This window comes from Mustelus asterias, chromosome 26 (assembly GCF_964213995.1).
Source record: "Mustelus asterias chromosome 26, sMusAst1.hap1.1, whole genome shotgun sequence".
Taxonomy (NCBI): domain Eukaryota; kingdom Metazoa; phylum Chordata; class Chondrichthyes; order Carcharhiniformes; family Triakidae; genus Mustelus; species Mustelus asterias.
In genome coordinates, this window is record NC_135826.1 from 36,740,436 (window position 1) to 36,761,050 (window position 20,615).

The 20,615-nt window shown below is 42.4% G+C and overlaps 1 protein-coding gene across 12 annotated transcripts; it reads right to left on the reverse strand.

Moving 5' to 3' along the window:
- Positions 1-2,581: 2,581 nt before the first annotated feature.
- Positions 2,582-19,999, reverse strand: LOC144479579 (CDC42 small effector protein 2-like). Of its 12 annotated transcripts, none has more exons than XM_078198469.1 (5): positions 19,879-19,999; positions 14,856-15,145; positions 14,032-14,136; positions 5,712-5,856; positions 2,582-2,888 (listed from the first exon to the last, which is right to left on the reverse strand). In XM_078198469.1, the coding sequence occupies exons 2-4, from the start codon at positions 14,907-14,909 to the stop codon at positions 5,755-5,757; spliced, it is 261 nt and encodes an 86-aa protein (XP_078054595.1). In that variant the 5' UTR covers positions 14,910-15,145; positions 19,879-19,999; the 3' UTR covers positions 2,582-2,888; positions 5,712-5,754. The 12 variants fall into 12 exon arrangements, with proteins under 12 accessions (XP_078054595.1, XP_078054589.1, XP_078054590.1 ...); XM_078198463.1 differs by having other exon boundaries at positions 5,724-5,856; positions 19,879-19,990; XM_078198464.1 differs by having other exon boundaries at positions 5,724-5,856; positions 19,809-19,980.
- Between the last annotated feature and the right edge of the window lie 616 nt (positions 20,000-20,615).

Here is a 20,615-nt window from a genome sequence, read left to right on the forward strand (position 1 = left end):
AAATAACACCAAATTGCTTTACAAACACTTATCCAGTGTTACAGATCTTTATATAAACTGATCCAAATACTTTATGTTCTGACTTTTCATTTATTATATGATCTTCAAGATTTTAACAGCAGAGGAAAAAAATCATTTAAAATCCATAAGCCAGTAGTGAGCCTCATTTATATCCAATTAAAACTATTACAAAAGCTGAACTTCTACATGATACAATCTCACCTACAGTCACCAGTCTGAACATTTCTCACGAGTACCAGATAAAAAAACATCACCATTTAAAAAAAAATAAACATCCATTCACTTTTAATGTGCAGACACTAATTATTTTATTAATGAGTTTACATCCATCAGCAAAGCTCACAAGTCAAATCATGACCCCAATCGCTACCTCAACCATACTCTGCTTCCATCCTATCCTTTCCACGTCATCTCGCTACCTAGCTCCACTTCACTCAGTCCAGTTTTGAATTTTAAGTTATGGTAAACAAGAGACAGTGTTGCTCGCGTATGAGTTTACTCGGTTAGGGAGGTTATACAAGATCCTTACTTTGTGAAATCAGAGATTTAGTATTGGCATACTCCCAGCACAGCCAAGGAGCTGTTGATCATCCGAGAGCTTTGCTGCCACTGAACCACCTGTGAATGAAGAGTGTGAGAGGAACAGGCCAGATTGAGGGCACGGAAGGGTTTACTAGGATCTTTTCAAGCCAAATTAACAAGCAGATAAATTCAGGAATGGCAAGATTCCTGTACCAATCTTGGTTCACAGCCTGCTTTATAGCAAGTCACCAAAGCCGGTAGCTAGAGGAATGCACTGCCTGTGATTGTTTAAAAAACAATGAAATTGTAATGCATTGGAGTAAACACAGCCACACGTGCTTCCAGTGTTAGGTTAACTGCTTCCCAAATACAAGCTGACATAGAAGTTTTACTCCGTGGGCAGGCAGTTGTATTCGCCCAGCTTGTGTGTGATTTTTACTCATTTTCAGCAATTGCACTCGATCTTTTCAAAGTGAGCAGCAGTGTCAGTGCGGGCTGAGAGGCTCATTCATGTTCCATATTCCACTACAACACAACTACTCTCAATGGTATATTCTATTGTGATCACTCAGCATCAAACCCAGCAGTAAAACGATGAGCATTCCTACCCTTTCCGGCTCAGAAACTAACAGCATCAGGATTGCCTTCCTCCACACACAGCCTCACTAAACCTTTCTCAGCTGAGAATGAGCAAAAGGCAACAGCAGCTGTGCGACATTGGTCCTCTGTGCTGCTGAGATAGGGAGATGAAATCATTCAGTACACTCGCTCAAGATCTACATCCAGTAATTCTTGCTCGAAGGTCTGCATGTGGATATAAGGCAAGGACAGAATTAGCCTTGGCTGGAATGCCCTAAGCAATTCAATGGTCTGTGGGCATCATTGAGACACAGGAAAACTGCATAGGGTGACTGGCCCATGGGGAACTGTACTCCAGGAACAGGGCAGCTGTAACCCAGTGAGATTCAGCCCCCGGGGAGCAGTAACCCAGTGAGATTCAGCCCCCGGGGAGCAGTAACCCAGTGAGTTTCAGGCCCCAGGGATCTATAACCCAGTGAGTTTCAGGCCCCGGGGAGCTGTAACCCAGTGAGTTTCAGGCCTCGGGGAGCAGTAACCCAGCCAGACTCAGCCCCCGGGGAACAGTAACCCAGCCAGACTCAGCCCCCGGGGAACAGTAACCCAGCCAGACTCAGCCCTCGGGGAGCAGTAACCCAGCCAGACTCAGCCCCCGGGGAACAGTAACCCAGCCAGACTCAGCCCTCGGGGAGCAGTAACCCAGCCAGACTCAGCCCCCGGGGAACAGTAACCCAGCCAGACTCAGCCCCCGGGGAACAGTAACCCAGCCAGACTCAGCCCCCGGGGAGCTGTAACCCAGCCAGACGCAGCCCCCGGGGAGCAGTAACCCAGCCAGACGCAGTCCTCGGGGAGCTGTAACCCAGCCAGACTCAGCCCCCGGGGAGCAGTAACCCAGCCAGACGCAGTCCTCGGGGAGCTGTAACCCAGCCAGACGCAGCCCCAGGGCAGCTGTAACCCAGCCAGACTCAGCCCTCGGGGAGCTGTAACCCAGCCAGACTCAGCCCTCGGGGAGCTGTAACCCAGCCAGACTCAGCCCTCGGGGAGCTGTAACCCAGCCAGACTCAGCCCCCGGGGAGCTGTAACCAAGCCAGACTCAGCCCCCGGGGAACAGTAACCCAGCCAGACTCAGCCCCAGGTCAGCTGTAACCCAGCCAGACGCAGTCCTCGGGGAGCTGTAACCCAGCCAGACTCAGCCCTCGGGGAGCTGTAACCCAGCCAGACGCAGCCCTTTCACGAGTGGAGAGGAGAAAGCTGCACATTGGGATCAACAAGTCACCTGAACTGCTGCATCTCACTGAAGTTGCTCCACATTGAAATCCAGGATCTTAAGACAGCATCAAAAGAAAAACTGACCATATAACAGAACTATAGAACACGACAATTAAACATTATTCCAAAACACAGATACACTGTCATTTGCAGTCTGATGAAAAGCTATATTCCTCCATTGTGCGCGGAAATCTTCAACGTCAGGATTTATTGCAAGTCAGAAAACAAACTGCAACAAGGACAAAAACCAACTCCAAATCGATTGATTCAGGCAATCTTAGAAAAATCAAACATGTAGTTCAATTCAGGAAATACAAGGAGCAGTTTCGCTGTGCACGTCAACTGGTATCACGAGCAACTGGTTCCTCTTTAAAGAATGGAGCCACTTTTAACACAACGCTGAGTCCTTTAATACTCAAAGTTTTAACACAAACTTCATCTTGGTTTAGTTGACAGGGGAAGGCAATGGATCACAAATACTTTAAGGAAGACAATGGAATCTGAAAAAAAAAGAGAAAAACAATATGTACTTTAAGATAAGGGTCAAAAATAGCTGTTAGATGCCAGTCAGGACCAGCTGGCTTAGACACTGGTCAGATAACAGTTGGGTCAGATAGTGGGAAGTTACAGAAATGTTTAAAAACACACACCAGAAATAGTTACACTTTTGCTGGAAAAGATAAATTAAACTGATTTACATCTTAAAAAAACCACTTGAATAACATGGAGGATGTCAGGCAAATCTGTCCTCAGCTGATGTGGTTACACAGAACATCAACACACAAGCAATAAGGGGGAGGGGAAGTCACTTGTGACAACAATATGCATTTATATTGCACCTCAAAGATAACATTTCCAAGGTACGAAGCAGCATAATCAGGTTAAAAAAATGAAATAAAGTCAAAGGAGGACTGGTGGCCAAGAGCTGGTCAAGGACAAAGATTTGAAAGAGCTAAGTAAAGTTGGAGGTGCACAGAGGTCAGAATTGAAGGAATGCTAATTTTGCAGAGGTTTGTGGGACTGGATGCTGCTCATCCCCCTAACCTACACATCTTGGGAACACTAAGGGGCAATTTAGTATAGCCAATCCACCTAACCTGCACATCTTTGTGACTGTGGGAGGAAACCGGAGCACCGGGAGAAAACCCACGAAGACACGGGGAGAACATGCAAACTCCACACATTCAATCACCTGGAATTGAACACTGGTCTCTGGCGCAGTGAGGCAGCAGTGCTAACCACTGTGCCATCCATGATGTTAACTCCATGGCTGCTAGGTCATTCTGCCCAAGAGAAGACTTCACTCTTCTGGGGTGATCACTCACTCTCAGTTCCCATTAGTGACCCACTTCTGCTGTATTGTTTTAAAGAGACAGACATCACATACACAACAGGGTGAAAGTTGACATTATGTTTCTGGATGATGCCACTGAAGGACAGCATTGTAAATAAATAAGAGGGGTCCAAGGATAGGCCCTTTCAGGCCTCCAGAGAAAAGAGTAAAGGAGATTCTCTGGCTAAGACTGAATAGATAAGAGCGGTATCAAGACAAGGGCATTCCCACTCAGCAGGACAATGGAGGAAGATGGTGGGCGCAACTATGGTCACAGTCAAATAGAAGCATTAAGTCATCTTCGTGATCAGGAGGGAAAATCCTGGTTGATTTTTTTCCACTTCCTACCCTGGGTAAACTATGGCCAATTCTAATGGTCAGCTGTGATCAATTACTTGCATAGATCAGAAATGGGAAATGACTTCCTTGTCTGTAGCAACTGAGTGAACAAACTCACTGAAACATCAGGGAATACAAAGGCCACTTTTTCTTGGTTTGTAATAGAGAGAATAAATTCCTTTTTATATGTTAAGTTGCCAGCCATTGCGTAGCAAGATAATTACTATAACCACAACAAGCAGGAAATGAGACATGGATTTAACTTGACAAGCAATGACAAAGTCACTGTTGTACTGGGCCAAGAAAGATAGTAATAAAAAATATACCAGACTGGGTACATTCTTGAGGGAAAACTTAAATCACTCGCTCAAATAATGCTTTTATTTCAAGTTCACATTGCGGAATAAGAAAGGAGGCACGGTGGTACAAAAAACCCCAAATATTCAAGGAATAAATAGGTTCTATCCTATGAGATTGCTTAATACATGAAGTTTATGCAGATTTAAAAAAACTTGCAAATTCATATAATGTAAGTTACAAAACAAATTGCTGATCAAATCTTTTCCATGACCAATAAGGTCATGACTGACCCAGTGATAAGGAATGCCATTGTAGTGTGCCACAGTATACAAAACACTAACCTAATTGATAAATTAGATAATGTGGATAGCACCTGAATATTAATTATATACTAATAAATTGCTCGTGTCATTAAATGTGGTCAGTTAATGAGACTCTGTTGCCAATGAAGTTGGTAGACTTGAGATGGTGGACAGAACCATTAAGTGGTCACAGCCTTTGACTGCATTGTGACAGCTGACATAGGAAAATTGAACGGGTAAAGTTAATATAGCAATTTACAATGGTTAAGTGTTGACACCAAAGCATGATCATAAATTGTGAAACGAGCTAAGATTTATATGCGAGTCTTAAGCAAGACTACTGGTATTAATGACTGGAAATAAGCAAAGGTAGCTGCAGAGGGGCTGGAAAAAAACCGTGATGAAGTAATTTTAAAGATATGTTTTTGAACAGGAAAATAAAATTAATAAATGCAATAAATAATTTTTTTTTAAAAAAAGAGACATTTTCAGGCCTGCTTGGGCCATACCTGGCATCACTTTTGTCTCTGACCTGGGAAAGACTCTCAGTGCATGGGGTGATGGTGGCAAGAGGTGTACAGGCTAAAAAGGACCCGAGTTTGACGGCTGGGTTGTGCTGAGTTTGTTTTCAGCCAAGCTAGCCTCCAGGAGTGCGGGAGGAGAAAATCAGTCAGATCTTTAGTTAGCTGCAAAGGGCAATGTGTGTTACTGTCAAGCGTAGAATGAGACTTAACTGCAATGCCCTCCATGGTTTAACACCTTGCCAAGACTCAGTGTAGACTCATGGAGGACAGACACGACGGTAATTAGTGCCTGATGAATTGTACCTTAGCAAAAGCCAGCACCTTCAGTAGTGAAGCTGAGAAGAGAGTACCACTGCTATTTAAGCAGATGGTGATATTTATTAATGGGTTACCCAAGTTTTTAAAATCCGTTAGCATATTAGAAGTGACTTTTATTAATGGATTTTCCCCAGAGTTCTGTAACACAGCACCATGGTAATAGTGACTTGAGTCAATAATCAGTAGCACAGTAACAGCGATACTTACTAATGGATTTACCTGAGTTATGTTATTCATTAGCCAGGTAACACTACGCTGCTGTCGTATCGATAAGTTGCATCGTTCGAATACTAATTGGCACTGTGTCACTGTAGCCGCCCTTAGATTGCATTTGGCCATGGACGTCAATCGTCTGTAACAGGAAGGAGAGTATTAGTATGTCTTTTTATAAACTACCAATGCTCCAAATAACAGACCTTTTCACTATCTCCCTCGGGGCTAGCATCATAAGTTGTCATTTCTATAGCAAGTCTATCAGTTGATCTCTCATTTAGTAGCACTTTCTACTGTAAATGACAGGGCAGAGATCGAGGTACCAGGTTCAGTCCACGCTTGTATGTACTGAGTTAATTGAGTGCCTGCAGACTGGGCATGAAAAAAATCAGTCTTGCATGATCGGCCTCCCCAGACCCTTGATGAAAGGTATGGGTGTCAGGTCGTGCATGGGATCTTCTGAGCTGAATAGACAATACTCAATGCTCAGAATTCATACATGAAGACCAGCCACTTGGGTAGTACTGGAAGTGCAACCCAACATGAATCAATGCCTTAGGGATTAGGTGCATTGGCCGTGCTAAATTCTCCCTCAGTGTACCCAAACAGGCACCGGAGTGTGGCGACTAGGGGATTTCCACAGTAACTTCATTGCAGTGTTAATGTAAGCCTACTTGTGACACGAATAAAATAAAATAAACTTAAAAAAGAGAGGAGGGGAGGAAAATAGGACAGAAATCCCGTTTTAACTTGACAATTTAATTATAAATCTGGTGGTTTGCATTACCATCACTAGGTGGAGCCATTGCAACATTTTAGGACATATTTAGTTCTCCCTGTACGAGCACACTGGCTACATTCTTCTGGCCTGAAAACCGAGAAGGGCTGTACTGTATCAAAACCTTTCATCTGCTCTGCTGGCACATGATCTGTAGGTGAGAGCAAGACTTCAAAGCTCCACCTCCATCCTTTCTAGATCCAGTGAGGGATGTGATTGTTGCCCTTCCTGCACAAACTCAGTTGCTCGGACTCCAACCCCTTACCAATCACCCCCTTCCTTTGCCCCACCATTGACAGCCAAGGTCTTCAGCTGGCTTGTACCCCAAATTCTAGAATTCATAGCTCTGTCACTCTGGCTTTCTTTTTTTAAGGACTTTCCTTAAAACCCATCTCTTTGACCAAGCTTTAAGTCACCTTTACTCACGTCTCCTCTTTAGCTCGACAGCTAATCTATCTTCATTCCTTTATGAAGCTATTTTGGGATGTTTCGCTGCATTAAAAGTGCAAACTGATGTTCATGGTATTTGCTCTAGATCATATATATTGTAATACGTGCTCATGACAGAAAGTATAAAAATGTTTGTTGACGGAACTATAAATTAATAAAAGAGGGAGAGAAAGGTTCAGGCAGATATAATCATAATTTAAAGATCATGAAAAAACAGAGATGAGAGTAAAGATCAGGGTCTTTATCTTAACAGAGATAAAAATAAGAATCAGGGAATAGAAAAAGTTTTGTGAAGTAACAATAAAATGTCTGACAAAAATAAAACAGGGGTAATAAAAATAGTGGAGTGATAGATTAACCGTGTACCACACAGAGTATCGGTAACAAACAGGAGAACTGAAGTTAATAATTAATAGTGGAGAAGTATAAATAATAAGGATAACAGAATTAAATGTGTGCAGATATCTTGGAGTCTTGTGGAGTTGGAGGAAGTTACAGAGATAGCAGGGGTGAGGCCTTGGGAGAAATTTGAAAACAAGGATGAGAATATTAAAATCAAGGCATTGCTTGACTGGGAGCCAATGGAGGTCAACGAGTACAGGAATGATAGGTGAACAGGACTTGGTGCAAGTTAAGACAGAGGGCAGCAGAAACCTCCAGTTTACGGAAGGTACATAGGGAACAGGAGCAGGAGTAGGCTATTCGGCCCCTCATGTCTGCTCTACCATTCAGTGAGATCATGGCTGATCTTCTACCTCAACGCCGTTTCCCCGCACCATCCCCATATCCCTTGATGTCATTACTCGATAAATCTAAAACTGTACACAATATTACAGGTGTTATCTCACTGAGGCCCCATACAATTGTAGCAAGATATCTTTACTCTTGAACTCAAACGCTCTCGCAATAAAGGTCAACATACCATTTTAATCCGCACTTGCTTGCTGCAACTGCATGTTAGCTTTCAGTGACTCATGAACAAGAACACCCAGGTCCCTTTACATAGCAACACTTCCCATCTCTCACCATTTAAGAAATATTCTTAATTTCTGTTTGTGTTACCAAAGTGGATAACTCCATATTTTTGCACATGATATTCCAGCACATGGTCCCTAGCCTTGTATGCTATTCTATCTACCAAGTTCTTGCCCACTCCCTAAGCTTGTTGAAATCACCTTGAATCCTCCTCAAAACTCACATTCCCACCTAGTTTTGTGTCATTAGCAAACTTGGAAATTTTACATTTGGTCCCCACGTCCAAATCGCTGACGTAGATTGTGAATAGCTGGGGTCTCAAGCCCCACTGGTCACAGCCTGCCAAGCTGAGAAAGACCTGTTTATCCCTACTCTCCTGTTTTCTGTCCATTAATCAATTCTCAACCCATGCCATTATATTACTCCAATCCCATGCTTTCTTGTTTCTTTTCCTAAATCTTTCTTTGTTTTTTTTTCCTAAACATTTGTGTGGGACCTTATCAAAAATCTTTGGAAAATCCAAATCATATCCACTGGATCCTCTTATAAGTTCTGCCAGTCACATCCTCTTAAAAACACCAACAGGATTTATAAATTTCCCTTTTATAAATCCTTGTTGACTCTGCCCAACCCTAACATTATATTTGAATGTCCAGTTCTATCACTGATGCCAGGCTAACAGTTCTGTAGTTCTTCATTACATTTGGTATTCTTGCGAATGTTCTGATGAATGCAAGACAAAAAGCTTTGACGTGTCTTTTTCAGCAATATTCAAGGTGTGTAGTTCCCTGTTTCCTCTCTCCCTCCTTTCTTAAATAGTGTTACATTTGCTAACTTCCAATCTACAGGAACCATTCCAGAATCTATAAAATTTTGAAAAATGTCCACCAATGCATTCACTATCTCGACAACTACCTCTTTCAACAGACTGAGATGCCAATCATCAGGTTCAGGGAATTTATCAACTTTTAGTCCCATTAATTTCTCCGGTACTCTTTTTTACTAATACTCATTTCTTTCAGTTCCTCATTCTCACTACTCACTTGATTCTCTTCGTATCTCTAGGAACTTTTTTGTATCTCTCTCCGTGAAGATAGTGTGAGGGTGGATGTTTTGTTTTTATTTTTTGGGGAATATTATGTTATTTTGTAAAGCAGGGTGTGTGTCTGTGTGTACACCCACGTGTGTGTGTGTGAATGATTTGGGGGGTGGCACAGTGGTTAGCACTGCTGCCTCACTGTGCCAGGTACCTGGGTTCGATTCCCGGCTTGGGTCACTGTCTGTGTGGAGTTTGCATGTTCTCCCCGTGTCTGCGTGGGTTTCCTCCGGGTGCTCTGGTTTCCTCCCACAGTCAAAGATGTGCGGGTTAGGTGGATTGTCCGTGCTAAATTGACCCTTAGTGTCAGGGGGGTCTAGCTAGGGTAAATGCATGGGGTTATAGGGATAGGGGCTGGGTGGTGGGATTGTGGTCAGTGCAGACTCAATGGGCCAAATGGCCTCCTACTGCCCTGTAGGACTCTATGATTTAACTAAGCTGGGGAAAGATTAATAGCGACAACTTGTCTGGGAGAGTTGAAAGATAAAAGGAGTGAAGGTGCTAACTGCATATATTTGTAATAAGAGGGCATAGTAAAATAGATTTAAAGTAAATAGGTTAGACCTAGAAATCTGCTTAGGAGATACACTGGGCCTTGGTTTTTCAGCTGTTAAATTTCAAAGGAGAATAAGGAACTTTTACAACTTACAAAGGTTTCATAAGTAAACAAATGAGTTATTACATTTTATCTGACCAGAAAGGAGAGTTAGTAGGAAAACATCCAAGTTTTTATATCTTGGAAGAGTTCAAAGAAGTGCTGAGGACAATGGAATCGAAAATGAAAGGGAAAAATGGATATTTATGGGGAGATGCTGAGCTGAGTTTTTGTTGGCTGTATGGGAAAAATATCCTGGTGACAGCTCTGTACTGAGAGAAGGTGAGAAATCTGAAGCAGCTATCCAGAAACATCTTAGTTTTCAGAAGGCAGTGTCATTTCAGAATTCTCTTGGAGTTCCACAACAATGGAAGGATCTGAGAAGTCATGTGGCATGCCTTTAGTAAAGTGACAGATGTTTTGCCTTCAGTAATATTACTGGATTTTTAAAGTTAAAAATTTATAAGTGGTTGTTTACAAGAAGGTGTTTACTTGCGTGTTCTGAGCAAGTAGTTTATGGGAGGCTTTGTAAAACTGTTTTAACTGTGGAATTTTAATATTGTGTGTTTGTTCCTTTTCTTTTTGTCAATAGAAATAGAATTAAAAAGAAGATTTAAGTGTTACTAGAGTTCTGTGCTTCTGGGGTCAGTGGGTTTCTGCTCATTTTCAGAATACAAAAACCAGGTTATGACCAGTAAGACAAGTTTCCCTCTGGGACTTGGCATGCTCAGCAAATAACATCTACTGTGGTCATAACAACAGACACAAAGTATTTATTTAGTTTTTCTGCCATCTCCTTATTACCCATTACAGTGCGTTTTATGTTTCTCACTAGTTTATTCTCATATTCTATTTCTCTGAAAATCAGCTTCTGGGTTTTCTTTTGCGGAATTCCAAAAAACTCCCATCCTCAGGTGTATTACTTTTATTGGCAACTTTAGCCTCTTCCTTTATATCTAATATAATCTTTAGCTTCTCCTGTTAGCCATGGTTGGATCACCTTCCTTTCTGGGTTCATACCTCAAAGAAATGTACTTTTTTTGTTAGCCACGTATTAATTCTAGAAAGGCTAGATGTTTCCTGTCTACCATCATACCTTTTCATTTAGTTTCCCAATCTACCACAGCCAACATGCTGCTCATACCTTCAAAGTTTCCTTTGTTTAGATTTAACCTAGTCTCGGGTTGAACTACATAGCTTTCAAACATAATGTAAAATTCAACATATTACAGCTACTCTTCCCTCCAGGCTCCTGTTACTCCAACTGCAGAGCAAACAAATGAGTTCCCTAAACTCAGTCTTCTCGTAGCACCTCCATTAAACTGATGCCTTTACTGAATCCTGTCATTGATTCTTCAGTTAACTATTGTCCCACTAGCCATGTAGTTTTCTTCTCAGAGAGCTGAAAATCCCTGTTTTCTCTCTGGCCCACATACCCTCTGTCTCAACTCCTGTCTTCCATGTGTCTGTGTTACTGGATCACTGTCGCCAGGCAACAGTAAAGCTTTGCTGCTTTTTTCCAGAATCACTGAACTTGCAGCCCCTTTTAATGTACCCCTTTAACTTCATGGTTGTAAGACCCCATTAAAAGTGTGTATATAAATATATACACACAAAGAAACCCAAAAGACCTGAAATCTTTCAGTTACAGGTCTATCCAGACACCCAGGCACCAAGGTTTATAAACAAAATCTAAATGAAACTAAACCATTTTTACCTTTCTTAGCACACAAGCATAAATTAAACTTGAAATTATACATTGTTCATAACTTCATACCATAACAGATGCGGGATAAGCAGTCAGATAATTTGGCTACAGTCAAACAAAGTGGTGACGATGCACAGCTCAATGTCATCAGCATGCATGTGGAAACTAAATCTGAGCTTTGCAATAATGTTGCTGAGGGGCCATAGATGAGAAATAGGAAGAGGCCAAAGAAAGATTCTTGGGGGATACCAAAGATGATGGATCAGGAAGAGAAGCCACTGCAAGCGATATTTCTGATTGATATGAATAGAACCTGGCAAGAGCAGTTGCACCTAGCTGAACAACAGTAGAGAGGTTTTGAAGGAGAATGGTATGGTCTACCATGTCAAAGACTGCAGGCACCTCAAGAAGGAATAAACTGGGGAAGAAATCAACCATGAGAGAATAAGGATAGAGATTAGGAGGGAAAAGGATAAGAAAGAAGAACAGTAAGTAATATTTAAGAAAGAGATCAATAAAATTTAGGTGAAATATATTCCACTATAAAATAAGGGATATCATGGATAAATAAAAAAGGGAGGATAAAATGGAAGCTAAAGAGCAAGGTATATAAATAACAATGGTGAGGATGACAAAAGGGTTTAGGAAAGAGGTTTTAAAAAATTAGAAAATCAAAGAGGAAAAATTAAATTGAAATGGTAAAGAGTAGAAAGAGAACTATTCTATAGGCACATAAGTAACAAAAGGAGAATTAAAATAAGGATATAACAACTAAAGGTTGAGCAAAGTAAACTCACAGGAGATTATAATGAAATAGCAGAGATAACGAGCAGTTACAGAGCCTCAGCTTTTACTGACGAGGAAATTACAATGATAAAAAGAATCAAGATAGATATTAAAGCAGTTAAGATGGGAAGAAAGAAAGATGATAATAGACAAACTAACCAAACCTAAGGAGGACAAGTCCTTGGTCCAGATAGATTGTACCCATGATAGTCAATGAAATTAGGGAGGAGACAACAGAATCACTATAGCTTCTATAAAAGTTCAGTAGAATTCAAAGAAAGAGTGCCAGAGCACTGGTGAACAGCAAATGTAACTCATATCTTCAAAAGGGAAATAAAACTAACCCGGGAACAACATACAAGTCAGCCTAATACTACTGATGTTTTCTCATATCGTTAGACAGAGAATATAATGATCGATCATGTTTCACAAACCTTACTGAAACCTTTGCAGAAACAGCAGACAAAGACAATGCTGTGGATGTGGTTTACATGGACTTTCAAAAGGCCTTCAAAAGGTGTCACATGAGAGATTCATTACAAAGATCATGGCATGCGGAGTCAAGCACCCGGTGGCAAAATGAATTGAAAGATAATTAGAAAACAGGAGAGTCAGAGTCAAGGGAAGCTTTTCAAACTAGCAGAAAGTGAGACGTGCTGTCCAGCAGGCGTCATGCCGGGACCACTGCCGTCACCATAGTCTAACACAAATCATTTATACTCAGAAATTGATGTATGATGTCAAAATATGTGGACTGTATGTAATTGGGGTAATAAAGCTGATAATGTCATCAGTTGCACCAAATAGAGAAGGCATAAACAGGCTTGCAAAGTGGGCGGATAAAACAGGAACTAAATTCAACGGAATAAGTGTGAATTGGTTCATTTTGTTAGTAAGAACAGGAAGGCCATTTAGTCCTTAGAAGTTAAAAAACTAAGTGGGGTAGAGGAGCAAAAAGATCTGGGAATTGTATATGCACAAACAACTGAAAAGTAACAAAACAGGTCAGGAAGAGTACAAAGAACTGGAGTTCATTTCTCGAGGAATAGAATACGAAAGCAGGGAGCTAATGTTCAATTTATATAGAACCTTTGACATATCATGCTTAAGTGTTCTGATGTGCAGTCTCATCTCCTACTACAGAAAGGATATTTAAAAACTGGAGATAGTAAGGAATTCCAAGAATGTTACCACAACTAAGAGGATGCAGCTGTCAGAGAAGATTATACGCAGTTTAGACTTTATTTTTCCTCTAAAAGACATTAAGGAGAAACCTGATAGCTGTCTTTAAGGAAGGGGTACAAGATGGTGAATATAGAAAACCTGATTACACTCAGAAGTGAGTCAGGCTAAGTGGATCATGGCTACTAACAACGCAAATATTGAATTTCAGAGGATTTTATTTACACAGTGATGAAACATGCACTAATGCATTTGAGTGAAATGGGATGGAGGGCTATGGGTCCAGGGTAGGAAAAGAGTTAGAGCAGGAGGAGCACAGAGTATGAATGCCACTATACACCAAATGGGCCATTTATATCCTGGCTTAGTTGACAAAAAGTGACAAAAGTCTTTCATATCCGGAATCAAGCAGTTGAAGTATTCAGTGAGCAACACTGAGAATCAACAGCAGAACTCCGTTGTCCTGCAACACTACAGTGAACAGTAACATTAAAATAAAAGTGATCTTAGCGTCTGCAGTCTCCTCATACAATAAATTTCCAACCTCTCTGATGGCAGTGTGCTGACAATTAAGGCAGACAGGCATGGAGCATCACTGTAGTCAACCTTATGTGGCTTGTTAAGGCCTTAAATGCCTTTTCACCCTCTCAGCCACGCTCCAGTTCCAAAGCAATTACAAAGCAAATGACAAGGCAGCAACCAAAAGATTTAATCCCTTTACAAAATAATTTTGTAGGCACTTACAGAGCTCATTCGATCCCCAAACATATCTCCAGCCCCCATGTGAGATGTGTGAACAAAATTTGTTGGCTCTCCAATCATACTTCTGTCTATTCGTCTCCGCCTTTTCTGTGAAAAGATTAAAGTAAAGTATATTTATTTATTAGTCACAAGTAAGGCTTACATTAACACTGCAATGAAGTTACTGTGAAATTCCCCTAGTTGCCACACTCCGGTGCCTGTTCGGGTAAATGCATCTAACCAGTACGTCTTTCGGATTGTGGGAGGAAACCACGCAGACATGGGGAGAACGTGCAAACTCCAAACAGACAGTGACCCAAGCCGGGAATTGAACCCGGGTCCCTGGTGCTGTGAGGCAGCAGTGCTAACCACTGTACCACCGTGCCACGCAAAGAGGCACCAAGATCAGGAGTGAGATCCTGCATGACGATAACACATGACTATGACAATTGTAAAGTGACAATATTGCACATGTTACCATGAATATACAACAGATATTCTCATAATGAAAGTTATACCCAATCTAAATATAAATACTGAGCAATCAATGTAATCTCTGTCAAAAGTACTTTAGAGGAATTAAGCATTAGGAACATAGCATGTATTATAGATGGTTTTGTCCTCATTTCGCACACCACCCCACTCAATAAAACACAAAAGCAATATCAGAGTTCCCAGAAATCCAAAACCAGACCATTCTAATCCCTGCTCCTTCTCTTTACTAAGTATATAACAAACCACTGAAATCCAACAGTATGGCTCTTACTATAATAAAATCAGTAAACAGTTAAAATTATGAGATTTGTTCACTTAAAAAACATACTCACTGGCTGCGGTTGTTCTGCAATGCAGCAATTAAAACACAACCAGAATTCACTCATCGCTACAAACTATTTTGCCGTGTTTGATAAATCCAAAATCACTTTGGCTGTGTAGGCAGTCTCTAAAGAAACCTGGGCAAGCGATGCGAACGTAACAAGACACTCAGGTTCTGGTACTTGTGCTGTCAATCTAGAGTTCAGTAATCTGGCAATCAGTTATTAGTCTTCCTATTGAAGTGGTTTCCCCTCCCGATGCTGCATCAGCTTTGTGTATAGCCAGTGTTGCCGTAACCAAGCTGCAGAAACAAAACGAATATTTGCATCAGAGAACTATTATCCTTTTTTTTTGCATTTATTTTGACCCAAGTAATGAAGCATCGTTGAGAGTCTCCAGTTACCAAGCAATGAACACAACGCAGTTTTCAATTAACTTTAAAAACAGAAAACATAATTCTCATGGTGGGTCACAGAGCTTCAAACCAAAGTTCAAGTCAACTGAGTATCCAAATTAAATAGTGCAGCAAATCCAAGCTTCAATCTTAGTAGCTAGCTGATGTGAGATGTGAGCCAGCATAGCTCAGTGGGGAATGGGGTGGTGCGGCATAATTGGCCTTGTTGCCTGCAAAACAAGGAAGATTAAAAATAATCTGATTCCTTATTACTAACAACTATCATTCTAGGATGCACGTGTGTGATGTTGGCTCAGTTCTTAAGTTCCCACTCCATAAGAATCGGTGACTAGGAACTCTGCTTACTAAGCAAGAGTCAGTGCCCATGGAGGCAAAACCTATGCATGAGATGGCACCCAGGGAACCCAAATATCAGGGAAATTCAATCTTTAGGGACCTGTATCTTACTGCGAGTCAGCATATGGCGAATCCCTATCCCAGTCAGTATTAGTATCCAGGGAACCCAAATCCCAGCAAGAGCCAGCACATGAGAATCCCGAAGCCCAGTGAGAATCAGCACGTGGGATATCCAAATCCCAAAGAGAGTCGGTACATGGATCAGAAACCTTAGTGAGAGTTAGCACATGTGGGACCGATCTACAGAAGTGATGACAGTGCTCGGGAACCAAAACTCTGAGAGCTCCTCCTTCAGCAGAGAAGAAAATTGGCACAGTAAAGGAAAATCTAAATAAATAAAAATCGGTCTTCTGTCAAACTTCTCTGAAGAGCATTGTCAGACAAATGCACCATGTGAATATCTACCCATACAGCTTGTTCCCGACCTCTCCACAGCAATACTCTCACCTAAATAAGAAGCACAGCCAACAGTTTCAAATGGATGCTGTCCCTCTGACTGTCGAACAGGATTCTGGTGTTCTGCTAGGCAGTTGAATTTTTATCTCTCTGCGCAAACCATGGGAAGCTGCACTTTCCGTTGGGAAATATTTTGGTAGCTTGCCCCATGACTCAAACATTCACAGTGTGTGTCAGTGTCTCTACAAAGTAGTCACTACCCAGTTAGTCAGACATTGTGGTAAATGTTGGAACATTTAACTAAAACTATATCTTCAATAAATGTACTTTTAGTCAGACTGTACAGTTCATTATGTAAAAACACTGTAAAACCCCAGGATACAATAACTGGAAATTCTTCAATCCTTTTATACCTCATCTGTAATCCCACACCGAGCTAGCCCTAGTTTAGCTGATTATATTGCTGAATCATATTCAAGTCAGCTGCTCCAGTAAATTAAAGCATAATAAGGTCTTAATACAATCTGAGACTCCACCATTCTGAAGTCATTGGAAAACATTTCTAGTCTGTTAGATCATAACTGGAAAATTGGGTTATTTCACACTAACAACACCGTATCCTATAATACCACATGAAAACGGTTTTCAGAAAACCACTAATTTTGCCTAAAGCATCTGAAAATGCCTCCTCTGATATTTTTCTCCAATCAAGACATTGAATCCACTAGGATACTGTCCCACAGGGATGGTCACAATTTTATATTCCCATAGGGAACGCCACCCCTCGATATTGGCATACTGTCCCATAGGGAACAACACCCCTCTCTACTGGGATACTGTCCCTTAGGGAACGCCACCCCTCTATACTGGGATACTGTCCCATAGGGAATGCCACCCCTCTATTCGGGGATACTAACCCACAGGGATGGTCACCCCTGTACATTGGGATAATGTCCCACAGCAATGACAACCCCTTTATACTGGGATACTGTCCCATAGGGAACACCAACCCTCTATACGGGGATACTATCCCACAGGGATGGTCACCCCTCTATACTGGGATACTGTCTCAAAGGGATGGTCACCCCTCTATACAGGGATAGTGTTCCACAGCGATGGTCACCCCTTTATCCAGGGCTACTGTCCCACAGCGATGGTGACCCCTCTATACACGGATACTGTCCCCCAGTGAAGGTCACCCCTCCATATTTTGATACTGTCCCACAGCGATGGTCACCCTCTATACTGGGATACTGCCCCACAGAGATGGTCACCTCTCTATAGTGGGAGACTGTCCCATAGGGATGGTCACCCCTCTATTATGGGATACTGTCCTACAGGAATGGTCACCTTGCTACACTGGGATACCGTCCCACAGGGATGGTCACCCCTCTATACTGTGATACTGTCCCACAAAAACAATTACTCCTCCTTACTAAAGCCGGAACCAGTGGCTAGTGACACTGATCAGGCAACCAAACCTTGGCTCATTTCTCCCTATATAACTGATGAATGATATGGTCAGTCATAGTACCCTTATTGCATTTATGCTAGACATCAGCTAACCCAACAGCCTGTGAAAGGAATCTGAAAGCTTTCCGCGTGACTTAGATACTCATTGGATAAACTCACTGAGTCATTGGGAAAGGTTCTGGAAATTTCTAGCGTCACATATACTTATGTGAGAACATCTGTGCATTTATAAAAGGCTGGTGGAGGGTGGAAGGCACAGGGGCTGTGATATTTACACTGTAGGCCAAGTAGAAATCGATACCATGTATAATGTGACCTTTTCTATGGCAGTGTATTTTCCAAGCTGTGTGCTTCTCTGTTAGTGAGTGAGATTTTCCTCTCAAAATGCCATGCAAGGATTTAAAATAAAAACTGAAATAAAGATCTGTCAGCACCTAAATGAAAAGAGGGTCACTTTGGATGGGACCCTTATTGTGATTCACTCGTGTGGAGTTTTGCTACCATGGAGATGAGGAATGTGCACAAAACGAACTGTATTTTGAGATAAAAATAAAAAGCTGCAGGGAATCTAAAACTAAAACAGAAAACATTCAAAATACAAGATCGCTCTATTAGCAACTTGCGTCCTTGCTTTTCAGATGTGGACTGTGCTGTGTTGAAAATTCTAACTAATTTAAACCAATAGCTTGGGAAAATCTTTACTGATTTCAAGTGGGCATGCTTCCTCAATATCTTCATTGATCCAGACATAGGAAAAATATCCTCAGGATTTACTCAGGATACAGCCTGATCTAATTTGAGTCACAGATTTATCGTCTCTCAGAAACAAGCTCACACCCGATTATTGTAGGGCATGGCATAATAGCATGCCACTCTAAGGGTTTTGCATCTTTCCGTCATGTGGCAGCATGGGGGTGCCACATTCATCAAGCAGACCCGGAATGTTCTCTAATTAATTAATCCAAATTCTCTATAAATCATCAATCTATTTTTAAATTGCACGTGAATGCGAGCTACTTCAATGGCGCAACCAGTTTGAATAGTAAGCAATTGAGCCATAAAGGCCACAGGTTACATGAATGACCGGTGTTGAGTCAGCCTAAAGTACTGGTAGGGACTTTATAAGCAGCCCCTGCAGCTTTGGAAGGGTTGAAGAAGGTTAGAGGAGGAAAGGGTAGCCACGGCTCTTTGCACCAGATTCCTATCCAGATTGGATGCATCTCAGCTGTAATGCCCCTCCGTTGTTTCATAGATCGTAGAATCCCTGCAGTGCAGAAAGAGTCCATTCGGTCTATCGAGTCTGCAGTGACAGCAATCCCACCCAGGTCATATGCCGTTACGCCTGCTAATCTCTCTGACACTAAGGGAAATTGAACGTGGCCAATCAACCTAACCCGGAGCACCCAGAGAAAACCCACGCAGACATGGGGAGACCGTAAAAACTCCATACAGTTGCCCAAGGCCAGAACTGAACGCAGGCCCCTGGCACTGTGAGACAGCAGTACTGACCCCCATGCTGCCCTTAGATACTCAACTAAAACTCACAAGAATTCAAACACAGGGAGGTAAATAAGTGCTACCAAGTGTCGACGAAACGCATACCCTGTTAGAAGAAAATATCTTAAAATAAGTAAAACACTGCAAATGCTGGAATCTGAACCATATAAAATATCTTAAGTCGGAGGGAGAAAGGAGGGGAATGGAGATGATCTATTGGGAAACATCTTCATACACATTAGATAAAAGCAAAATCCTGCAGATTCTGGAATCTAAAACATAGAAAATATCTTATGTTGGGGGAAAAAAAGGGGGAATGAATGCTAGATGATCTATTGGGAAACATCTTCATACACATGTATAAAAGACTAGAGTCTAAGGTAAACCTGTCAAACTTCAATTCAATAGAGACCTTATTTCTTGCTGGGTTCTTCTGATCTGCAGCCAGGAATTTATCACTGACCTCAGTTGGAAAACTATCCGGATTTCCTATTTAGCAGGTGTAGATGTAGAGACTGTAATTAAATATACATATACAAATACGCAGCGCAATGTAATTAAATACACACACAGCCCAGTGACAATCCACTTGCCCTCTCAGCCCCAGCCCGGCTCCAGGAGAGACAGGCCCGGCTAACCGCCCCGCCTCCTCAACCTACCCTGCTCCCCCAGCACCCGCCCCGCCCCTAGCAACAACACGGCCAATGACAATCCCGCACGCCGGCACGCGCCTCCCCCTGATTGGCCGCCTCCTCCTGTCAATCACCGCCAACGGCCGCACGCCCACCATCAGGGTAGGTTGCGCCGCAGCCCGCGGAGTGGAAACTCGCTCCGCCGTTTAAGTCGGCAGGTCAGACCTGAGGTCCGCTCTGGGCCGCCCCTCCGGGCCGCTTGACCGCTCCTGTCCGGGCCGCTTGACCGCTCCTGTCCGGGCCGCTCAATTCCCTCCAAACCGCCTCTCCGCGCCCGGAAACAGCCGGCGCATGACGTCAGGGACTGCTGTCAAAGGTCACTGGTTACTCCTCGCCAGCATCCTAAACTGCACTCGGTCTCCAAGGGAAGACCCCAACATTGGCTTCAACTTGTACTCAAATCATCTTCCAAAAAACTCCCGACCGAAAATCCATACGTGCCGACTACATCTGCCTCACAACTCAAACACCTGACCTCAACACCTTGGACCAGACCCCAAACCAAAACTTGGGGAACAATACTGCAACGCATAGCGACTTAAGCCAACAGGTTTATTTGGTAGCAAAAGCCACGAGCTTTCGGAGCGCTGCTCCTTCGTCAGGTAAGTGGGATGTCAGTTCACAAACGGCATATGAAGACACAAACTCAATTTACAAAATAATGGTTGGAATGCGAGTCTTTACAGGTAATGTGAGTGGAGAGAGGGTTAAGCACAGGTTAAAGAGATGTGTATTGTCTCCAGCCAGGACAGTTAGTGAGATTTTGCAAGCCCAGGCAAGTCGTGGGGGTTACAGATAGTGTGACATGAACCCAAGATCCCAGTTGAGGCCATCTTTATGTGTGCGGAACTTGGCTATCAGTCTCTGCTCAGCGACTCTGCGTTGTGTGTCGTGAAGGCCGC

Coding starts and splice junctions, on each gene's coding strand:
- LOC144479579 (XM_078198469.1), bottom strand. CDS start 14,909: ATGAGTGAATTCTGGTTGTGTTTTAATTGCTGCATTGCAGAACAACCG. Junction 14,137..14,855: donor TTGCAGAACAACCGCAGCCA/GTGAGTATGTTT, acceptor ATCTTTTCACAG/AAAAGGCGGAGACGAATAGA. Junction 5,857..14,031: donor TTGGGGATCGAATGAGCTCT/GTAAGTGCCTAC, acceptor TTCCTGTTACAG/ACGATTGACGTCCATGGCCA.